General features: G+C 29.9%; 1 protein-coding gene and 1 pseudogene across 1 annotated transcript; both read left to right on the top strand.

Moving 5' to 3' along the window:
- Window positions 1–602: 602 nt before the first annotated feature.
- On the top strand, window positions 603–2,230 carry LOC107022421 (annotated as a pseudogene).
- Window positions 2,231–8,495: 6,265 nt separating this feature from the next.
- On the top strand, window positions 8,496–10,324 carry LOC107022714 (berberine bridge enzyme-like 18). The gene has a single exon (XM_015223308.2). It carries the CDS (start codon window positions 8,526–8,528, stop codon window positions 10,140–10,142), a length of 1,617 nt encoding a protein of 538 aa, XP_015078794.1. The 5' UTR covers window positions 8,496–8,525; the 3' UTR covers window positions 10,143–10,324.
- Window positions 10,325–11,550: the final 1,226 nt, after the last annotated feature.

Raw genomic sequence — 11,550 nt, 5'->3', positions numbered from 1 at the left:
TATTGCATGCTAGTCTCCTTAAAATGTGGATCCAAAATCTTAAAACAAAATACGTTACTTTGTTATGATACGTAAAGATAATTAGATAATAAAAAGTTTTATCAAGATAATATTTCTGTAATAGATACCAAAATATATAAATTGGTTTTCACAATCTACTCATTATAGAGTATAGTCTATGTTTTTTTAAAGTAATTAATATATATAAGTTCCGAATTTTTCTCAGATTTTTTTTTGTTACAATTTTATCTTCGAAAACACTCACCTCATCAATTCTCCCCTTCGTTCTAACTTATTAAATTACCAGTTTATAACAAGAAATATTAATGTCTATATACCCAAAATAGTGCATAGATCCAGTCCAAACATCTCTTAAAAAGTCAACGCTGCTCTATATTTTTAAAATCCATCGAGTTGACTCAAAGCACAATTGGTGGTCTTGAAATCTGAATGATTAGTTGACTTTTCTTCTTTTGTGGTGTTATTTCATTTTTTATTATAGAAACTCAAACTAAACAATTAACTCCTAGCTCCCTTAGACATTTTAAAACTATAAATAGAAGGGGATTGCAATTTCATTTCCATAACACAAACTAAACAATATGAAATTTTCTTGTTTTTCCTATGTTTTATTACTTGTTGTTCTTTCATCATCTTCATGGTCAGCATTAGCTGATAATCATCAAGAATTCATCCAATGCTTAACTCATAGTAACCAAATATATTCCTCCAGTATTTACACACCAAATAACTCTTCATTTTCATCAATCCATCAATTTTCCATACAAAATCTAAGGTTCAATACAATTAAAACTCCTAAACCTCTTGTGTTTGTCACCCCAGTGAGTGAATCTGAGGTCCAACGAGTCATTCTTTGTGCTAAGAAAAATGGGATGCACGTTAGGGTTCGTAGTGCTGGACATGATTATGAAGGCCTTTCTTATGTCTCTGAGGTTCCATTCGTTATAGTTGACCTTATCAACCTTAGAACAATCAATGTTGATGTCAATGACAAGAGTGCATGGGTTGAAGCTGGATCAATTATTGGTGAACTCTATTATAGAATCGCGGAGAAAAGCAAAACCCTAGGGTTTCCTGCTGGTGTTTGTCCAACGGTTGGTGTTGGTGGACATTTTAGTGGAGGTGGTTATGGTACTATGATGAGAAAATATGGCCTAGCAGCTGATAACATTGTAGATGCACGATTGGTTGATGCGAATGGAAGGATTCTTGATAGGGCTTCCATGGGAGAAGATTTATTTTGGGCAATTAGAGGAGGTGGTGGTAATACTTTTGGACTTGTCCTTTCATGGAAGATCAAATTAGTAGATATTCCTAAGGAAGTAACAGTTTTTTCACTTCACAAGACATTGGAACAAAATGCAACTAAGCTTGTTCATAAGTGGCAAAATGTGGCTTCAAGATTCCATAAAGATTTGTTCATTAGGATCATAATCAATAGATTGAACTCAAGTGATCAAGGTCGTAACAATAAACTTACAATTTCAGCTTCATTCAACTCCTTATTCATTGGTGGAATCGATCGATTACTTCCCATCATGCAAGAAAATTTCCCAGAATTAGGGTTGAGTAGAGAAGATTGCATTGAGATGAGCTGGATAGAGTCTATATTGTACTTTGCAGGGTTCCCAATAGATGGACCTCTTGATGTCTTGCTAAGTAAGGTTCAACTCTCAACGCGTTACTTCAAGGCAAAATCAGATTACGTATATCAGCCAATTCCAGAGGGAGGTCTTGAAGGAATATGGAGATTTTTGTTTGAAGATGAAGCTAAATCATCTTATGTGATCTTGACTCCTTATGGTGGGAGAATGGATGAGATTTCACCATCCGCTATACCGTTCCCCCATAGAGCTGGAAATTTATACAAAATTCAACATTTGGTGTTTTGGGATGAAGAGGGAGAAGAAGTAGCTGAGAGGCATATAAGTTGGATAAGAAGGCTTTATTCTTACATGGCTCCTTTTGTTTCTAAGTTTCCAAGAGCTGCTTATGTCAACTATAGGGATCTTGATATGATATTGGAATGAACAACAAAAAGGGATATACAAGCTATATGCAAGCTAAGTTTTGGGGGATTTAGTATTTCAAGAATAATTTTGATAGATTGGTTCATGTGAAGACTAAGGTGGATCCTTCAAACTTCTTTTGGAATGAGCAAAATATTCCTTCACTTACTAGGGATAAAAAGAACAAAGGTGATCAATGAAGTTATGGTTGAACCAAAGATCATTATTTAAAAGTCAAGGCACTTGGTAAGACTTGTGTAGTGATTCTTTTTAGTTTAATTTGCTTGTTCTTTAAAATTATTGTATTATTGGTTGATTTGTTTAATTTAATTTATTGTTATGGATTTATTTCTTACATATTTGATTTTGTTTTTTCTCAATATTGAATAATTTCTAGCAAATTGTTGAAACACCACGATTGGGACTTGGGAGTGTCTCTATTTTTCTTTTCAGAACATTCACCCCATTATAATCCATTATATAGTCCATTATTCAGCCCATCTTAATTAGTTCAAGTATACTTTAAGCGAGGTTGTGCATTGACTTTATAAATAGCTTTAGTTTGGACCATACTTATGAAAAGTAATTATATTTTTCCTAATTACAATACAGAACTTCAATTTTAGAGAGGATAATGGTGAGCCAGATTGAGAGTGAAAAAGTAGAGAGGCGGGGTGAGATCGAGAGAGACATGTCTCAATTAAAATTTAGACACATACATAAATTCTCCTGATCTCTCTCTCATTCTCGCACGCAGATACATATCAAATTTTAAAGTGAAACATATATATATATATATATATATATATATTAACGTACATGGTATCATCCCTGAATAAACGTACAAATTTAAAAAATGATACAATATTTGAATATGATTGTATCATCTCTAAAATAAATATACACATATATCTTTTTTTATGATAAACAATTGTATCAGTTTCATTTTAATTCAACCTGATAGTAGTTATATCAATTTTTTTAGTACACAAATACCCTTTTTTCTGATACATAAATATAATTGACTATATCAATATGTATCAAAACAAAAATGATATAGTTGGATAATAAATGTACTATTGATACACATATACAATTTTTCATGACACGTAAATGATATATACAATTGATTGCATCGATCTAAAAAGAAGAGAAGATTCAAAAGTGAACTAATACATGTTTTTAGTCTAATGATGCAAACATTGAACAACAATTAAGACAAATTTGAGTTTACTGTCGCCTTTAGTTTCTTATTTTCTTCGTCTCTCTTCTGCGAGTATCTTTTTTTACATTAAGAATTTTAAAACTGATGAATGCATCGCACATTATCGTCAGGCGTCAGGTCAGAGACGTGTCCAGGATTTTGAGACAATAGGTGCATTATTATAAAAAAATTAATTTAGGATATAAATTTAATTGGTACACATTTAGGTTTTTACCATCCAAAATCGTTTAAATTTTGAAATAATTAACATGCCAAAAGTGCTCGAATTCCACATAGAGAAGTGTCATCTTATAAAATTCAAATTTCTAACCTCGTGGAGAGAGGTGCACCCAGTCATAATCGCATTATGTGATACTCAGAGTGTAGGTTTACATATCTATATTTCAATTTTTTTTTAAAAAAAATAGAATACTACTATATATGATCTCGGGAGGGGATCAGGCCGGCCAGTGACCCGCTGAGATATGCCTCTTTTGTCAGAACCACAAATTCTGTACATAGTATAAAACAACCACTACAAGAAAAGAGTGAATTACATAGTTATTTTCCTAGGAATTAGTATGAAAATTTGCAGAAAAATAAGTTTCCTATGGATTTTCATACTAATCCCCAGGAAAATCCTCATCTAATTCATAGTTTTCTTGTAGTGAACTAACAAAGATATCTCCAATTTAAATTAATAGTTCTAAGGATTTACAGAAATAAAATCAGCTTTATTATTTCCGTATTAATTTATTTGTTTTCTTCTAAATTTGTTGACATTTTAATATATTTATTTTTGTTGAGTTCTGGACAATATGTATATTTTCCTTAATAGGCGTAAGTTCCTTATAATTGGAGATCTAATAGAAATAACAATTGGCCCTCTGTAATTAATTACTATGAATTACCATGTCAGCGGTATTTTAATCAGTGTATCTAATTTTGTTTGTTCGTTTTGTATCTAGTCATTAATTTGAACATTTTTTTTTAAAAAAAAAACAAGGTAAACATATTCAGAAAGTACATAAGAATTAAATACTACATACTATAAACAAATAAAATTAAGTTTCTTGATATTAGCATTGTGTCTGATGTGGAACTATTTCGATCAATATAATAATGAGATAGATAATGCATTTAAGTTATTGTTAAATTGCTTGTGTATGTATATTATATATTATTAGAAATATATATATATATATATATATTATTAGAAATCTCTATAATCTATATTATTTGGAACACTTCAAACAAAGAGCAGCCCATGAGGTGATTAATTATTTTTTATAACTAATTTTTATCGATGTTGGTATTTCTTTTGTTTTTTTCCAGTTAATATAAAAGAGCAGCCCATGAGGCGTCTGATTGAGTTTGTGTGTAAAATTTGCATTATTCCGTATAATTAAATATAGGGAAAATTGTATATAATGACAAATTAGTAAATTAAATTGATTTCTATAATCACCCGATTTAATAATGTCCTGTAGCAAACTGTTGTCAGTCACCTCTCTCCCTCAAACTCTCGCTCGCCATTCTCGTCTCTCGCTCCATCTCTCACTCGCTTCCTCTCACTTTTATACAAACACAAGTATATAAAATTTGTTTCTATTTGTATAAAGCAGAGGAAATTGTATAAATACATATATTTTTGTTCCCCTCTCTCCCCTCTCCCAGATCTCGCTCACCATTCTCCCTAATCTCGCTCGCCACCCTTGCCTCTCTCACTTATATAAACAGAAGTGAAATGTATAAATTGCGTTTTCGTTTGTATAAAGCGAGAGAATATTGATATACACATGCAAATACATATGTTTTCGTCCTATACACTTATAATTATATAATAAAAATACTCCCCTGCCCGGTTTCTTTTGGCTTTCTCTCTTTCTCGTTTTATACAAATTCAAATTTTATATAATTTCTCTCTTTCTCGTTTTATACAATTCGATTCAATTGTATATTCCCTGCCCAAGTCTCTTTTGCCTTTCTCTCTTTCTCATTTTATACAAATTCAAATTGTATATAATCGTTTTATACACTTATAATTATACAATTCGTTTTATATACTTCGTTTTTATACAATTCTCTGCCCAAGTCTCTTTCTCTTTCTCGTTTTATACACTTCGTTTTATACAGTTCGCTTCAATTGTATATGTATAGCAAATTATACATTTATATGTTTGCTATGGAGTGCAATCATGCAAACTTTGCTATAACATACAAATATGAATTTTATGTTTGCTATATGTGAAAGTTGCTCATAAATATATTATAATATGATAGTTACTAATTTACGATGATATTATTAGTGAATAAGTATTAACTAAGAGGCACAAATGATAAGACCTTTGAATTTATGATTATAGATATATTATCGTGCATTTAATTTGAATACAATTATATTCTTTTAATTTAATTTGGATTTGTCGTTAATGTTCTTTTGAAAACAATGCTTTTACAGACACGAGATAAAAGTAACATATGTATACAATATAGATTATACTCTTTCTTCAAACTCCACATGTAAAATTATATTAGATATGTTGTTATTATTGACTCTAATAGCCCAAATCATTAACATATTTCAAAAGTTCTCTGAACAATATAAAAGGAGCATAACGTATTATTTAAGGATCGACGGACCCTTTTGGATGGAAAAATGAGTGACCAAAACAATATATGATTGAACATGGTTAGATCTCTTTCAATGTTACGTTGTTTATTCAATTAGATATTTGGTTAATAATTACAAATTTGTACTCTACAATATGTTTTGCGTATATAACATATGAGTTTGATAATATTTAGCAAGTTTCAAAAGAATTATGGTTCCTTTTTAAAAAAATAAAAATAAAAATCTTGTGCCTTCATCAGCACTGATTTTTTTTTCTTTAAAAAAAAGAAAAGATATTATCTTCATGAAATAAAATAAATTTACCTTACCATGCATGCATCAAGTTTCTTTCTCATTTCTAATCATAATAATAACAACAATAATAATAAAATAAAATAATATCTTCCATACGATATGCAACATTTTCATTATTTTTTCCCCCTATAATTAAGTAGGCAAAAATTGTAAGTTTAGTATGAGATACAAAAATACAAAAATTATGAATTAGCTATTTCCTTGAAGAATTATTTATTTATGAAAGTGAGTTCGGAAAAAAAAACTTCATTTTTGATATTGACCTGTCGTATAAAAGCAAAACTTATAAATGTCCCCCAAAAAGAGAAAAATAAAAAAAAATTGAAACCATATACCTTTTAAAGTCAAGATATTGAAATTTGCAAATAGCTTGGGGTAGAAGAAAATATTATTATCAGAGAAATTGTCCAATGAAAGAACCAACAAATTGTAAAGAAGCTTCATAAATTCAAAGTGAGAATTTTCAAATTTCAATTTTGTTTAAATTTCCAATTTTTTGTCAATATAAGCCAAGACCATTGACCAATTGATTAACCCAACTTGTCATCTTTTTAGGGGTCGAACAATTTTAAATATATCCTCTTTTTACAACAATTTTGTGTTTTGTTTGTTTTAGAAATAATAATCATTTGAAAGAACAGCGTGAAAAATAGTTAAACACATGTACATCCTTGTTGTAAATAATTTTTATAAAATTTATATGTTGAATTCGAAAGTTTCAAAATAAAGTATGCTACTTGCTTTAATAGCTAAAGATGTTCAAGTATTGAGAAAGTCTAAAAAATTATACTATCTCCGTCTCATTTTATGTGACACTTTTTGCATTTTGAGATTCAAATAAGTGTATCTTTGACCGTAATTTTTAATATATCCTTTTAACATTTTGAACTATCAATTATTCTGACTTGTAGTACTTTTTACGGAGTTTACAAATATATAAATTTCATTTCAAAAAAATGGAAAATTTCATACTCAAATATCCAATCAAAATTAAACTGTTTGACTTTCGAAAAATGGAAAAATATCACATAAATATGAGGCAGAGGGAGTAATCATTTATATCAATTTGGTTGTAACTATCTTATCCTTTCTTGGAAATTAGAATCATGAAGTTAAATTTGGTTAACACTACAATTTTTTTTTAAAGATAAAGTATTTCCTCTAGATCTTTTGAAAAGACAATGTATATTAGTTTTTTTTCTCTATACCATAATAGTATCGTAGACAAATTCATTTTCACGATCTAGTTATTCGTTATAGCCTCCAAGCATAAAAGTTCCTTGTGGACCACTTCAAGAATTTCTCAATTGTAATCAATATTTAATTATAATGAGTAATTTTGATAACATAAAAAAAAAAGATGTTTATCTATTTTAGAGATCGGTGTATTCTTTAAAATTCATTCATATCTCTCAGTATTACGAAGAGAAACACACGTATTACGCAAAATTTTGTGATAAAAATCTACGTTTTTTGAAAGTGAAGTTTAAAATTAGAACAATTCCTTTTAGTATCCTCGAACTAATGCAACCTGAAATACTATGTTTCAAATTTCGTAATTAACATACGTGGGACTCAATGGTTGCGATAGATCATTTCTAGCCCTGGGCCAACATTGCAATGAATATCGACGTCACCATCCAGGTCACAACGGACATAAAAAATGATTTGATATCATTAAAATATATAACTCAGAGATAATTATATATTACCCCGAAAGCTAACTATATATTGAAATGGAAGAATCCATATTATGTAAACTTTATTAAACCAACGTGAAAATCAAGTCCCAATGTCCCTACCTTGCAAGTTGCAATAGGATCATAACATTAAGAAATAATAGACCATAGGGTTGAATTTGAATATAGACGGCTAAAAATTGTCTTTATAGCAAGTTACTCCCTCTGTCCCTTTTTACTTGTCCACTTTTGAATTGACACACCTATAAGGAAATAATCAATGACGTAGTGAGTTTACCGTTTTATCCCTATTAATTAATTATGAAGTGGATGAAATGTTCTACATTTTTCAAAGTAATTAGTGGGTATAATAGGTAAAAAAAATGGTTTTTTTTTGATTTGTCAAAATAGAAAAGTAATTAAGGACAACTATAAAAGAAAAAGTGGACAAGTAGTTAGGAACGAAAATAGTATTAATTAAGGTCAAACAAATGTGAAAGGCTATTGGTGGTCTTGATCTGATTTGACTATTCTTCTTTTTTATTCATTACAATTTCACACGTATGTTGATTATTATAGAAAGTTCAACTAACCAAATATTAGCTCCTTCCTCACATATTATAAATAGAATGGGGTTTGCAACTTCATTTCCATAACACAAACTTAACAAAATCTCATACAATATGAAGATTTCTTGGTTTTCCTTTATTTTTGTACTACTTGTTCTCTCATCAGCTTCATGGTCAACATTAGCTGATAATCATGAAGAATTCATTCAATGTCTATCTCATAGTAACCAAATATCCTCCAATGTTTACACACCAAATAACTCTTCTTTTCAATCAATCCTTCAATTCTCCATACAAAATCTAAGGTTCAATACATCCGAAACTCCTAAACCTCTTGTGATTGTCACCCCAGTGAGTGAAACTGAGGTTCAAAGAGTCATTCTTTGTGCTAAGAAAACTGGGATGCACGTTAGGGTTCGTGGTGCAGGACATGATTATGAAGGTCTTTCTTATGTCTCTGAGGTTCCATTTGTTATAGTTGACCTTATCAACCTTAGAAAAATCAATGTTGATGTCAATGATAAGAGTGCATGGGTTGAGGCTGGATCAACTATTGGTGAACTCTATTATAGAATCGCAGAGAAAAGCAAAACCCTAGGGTTTCCAGCTGGTGTTTGTCCAACGGTTGGTGTTGGTGGACATTTTAGTGGAGGTGGTTATGGTGTTATGCTGAGAAAATATGGCCTAGCAGCTGATAACATTGTAGATGCACGATTGCTTGACGCGAATGGAAGGATTCTTGATAGGGCTTCCATGGGAGAAGATCTATTTTGGGCAATTAGAGGAGGTGGTGGTAATAGTTTTGGACTTGTCCTTGCATGGAAGGTCAAATTAGTAGATGTTCCTGAGATAGTAACTGTTTTCACACTTGACAAAACATTGGAACAAAATGCCACTAAGCTTGTTCATAAGTGGCAATATGTGGCTCCAAGATTCCATGAAGATTTGTTCATTAGGATCTTGGTTAGTAGATTGAACTCAAGTAATCAAGGAGATGACAACAACCAACAAACAATTGTAGCTTCATTCAACTCCATATTCCTTGGTGGTATCGATCGATTACTTCCCATCATGCATGAAAATTTCCCTGAATTAGGGTTGAGAAGAGAAGATTGCATTGAGATGAGCTGGATAGAGTCTATATTGTACTTTGCAGGGTTCCCAACAGATGGACCTCTTGATGTCTTGCTAAGTAGGGTTCAACTCTCAACGCGTTACTTCAAGGCAAAATCAGACTACGTGTATCAGCCAATCCCAGAGGGAGGTCTCAACGGAATATGGAGATTCTTCTTTGAAGATGAAGCTCAATCATCTCAAGTGATCTTAAGTCCTTATGGTGGGAGGATGGATGAGATTTCACCATCCGCTATACCGTTCCCCCATAGAGCTGGGAATTTATACAAAATCCAACATTTGGTGTATTGGGATGAAGAAGGGGAAGAAGTAGCTGAGAGGCATATAAGTTGGATAAGAAGACTTTATTCTTACATGGCTCCTTTTGTTTCTAAGTCACCAAGAGCTGCTTATATCAACTATAGGGATCTTGATATTGGAGTGAACAACATAAAGGGATATACAAGCTATGTGCAAGCTAAGGTTTGGGGTATAAAGTATTTCAAGAATAATTTTGATAGATTGGTTCATGTGAAGACTAAGGTGGATCCTTCAAATTTCTTTAGGAATGAACAAAGTATTCCTTCACTTACTCAGTGGAAGAACAAAGGTGAATAAAGTTTATCACTATACAAAAATATAACAAGATACATATTATTTAATTAATTAAGTACATATAGTTTCTCTTGATTGTTTGTATTATAAAGGGTCATGCATGTGAGAACATGGCACTTGATAAGACTTGTTTTGTAAAAATTGTTTTACGTAATTTGTTTGTTCTATGAAATTATTGTATATTATTGATTGATAACAAAGGTTTTTTAATTTAATTTTGTAAAATTATTGTATACTATTAATTGATAATAAAGGTTGTTTAATTTAATTTTGTATGAGAATAATTTGAAAATAATTAGAAGTACAATAGTAAAAAGTAACATTTTATTTATTTCCTACCATATATTCAGAAGTATTATGACAGACCCAACAATTTACTTCATGTTGCTTTCTATAGAACGCCTAATTGTTTATTCTATTGTCTTAGTTTTTCAAAAATATGGGATTGATATTATCAACTGGATTTTTTTTCTTTCTAGAAATGAAAAAAAGATAAGAAGAATTGAGTTTCCATTAATAGCTTTAATCCAATTAAAGTGTACCTAGCTAGAAAACGAAAGAAAAAAAAAATATTTGAGTTCTGACTTGTCATAACATAAATAAATGTTTTAATATTCTTTGTTTAGGGGTTTTGAATTTTGACTTGTCAAAGAATAAATGTTTAATATTCTTTGTTAGTTTAACTTGAGTTATATCTTGATCCGACAAATTATGCAATTTTAATGTATTATTATCATTCAACTATTTAATTAATAATTAAATGATGATTCAATATGTAAAAGGACCAAACAATTTAAACAAATTTGAATTAATTTCACTGCCTTTAATATCACTTTTCTGCAGTGGAATACGGGTAAAATTTTTCTGCACATACACCAAATCAATATATGTATATTATGTATTTAAATTTATGATTCATTTTACTTTATTAAATCACATAATAATAAAAATCGCACTGATTTGATATACGCCTCGATGCGGATAAATTTTTTCGTAAAATACCCTTTTTTAAATAAAAAAATTTAAAAATATAAAACATCATTATCATCATTATCATCATCACGACTAATCATAATTAAACCAATATTAATTAGAATAACTGACAAAGAATAGCACCTATTTTAATGATTCTAAGAATTTATAAAAATTAAACAAACATTCGTTTCTTACTTTTAATATATTTTTCTCTTCTTTTTTAATTCGCTAGCACTTTATTATATATTATGTATTTTTAATTTAAAATAGCAATATATAATTTTTAATTTATTTAATTTTATTTTTAATATATTAAAATTTTTAAAAATTAAAATAATAAACAATTAAAAGTGAAGCAGAATAACTTTTGTATTCCCAAAGGCCAAAAGCCTTCTTAACAAATCAAAAAGTCAGCCGAAATATCGAAAAAGAAAAT

The sequence above is a fragment of the Solanum pennellii genome, chromosome 6, assembly GCF_001406875.1.
Source record: "Solanum pennellii chromosome 6, SPENNV200".
In the NCBI taxonomy this organism is placed as follows: domain Eukaryota; kingdom Viridiplantae; phylum Streptophyta; class Magnoliopsida; order Solanales; family Solanaceae; genus Solanum; species Solanum pennellii.
The sequence above is the reverse complement of the archived record's forward strand: the minus strand, read 5'-3'. Positions and strand labels throughout refer to the sequence as shown.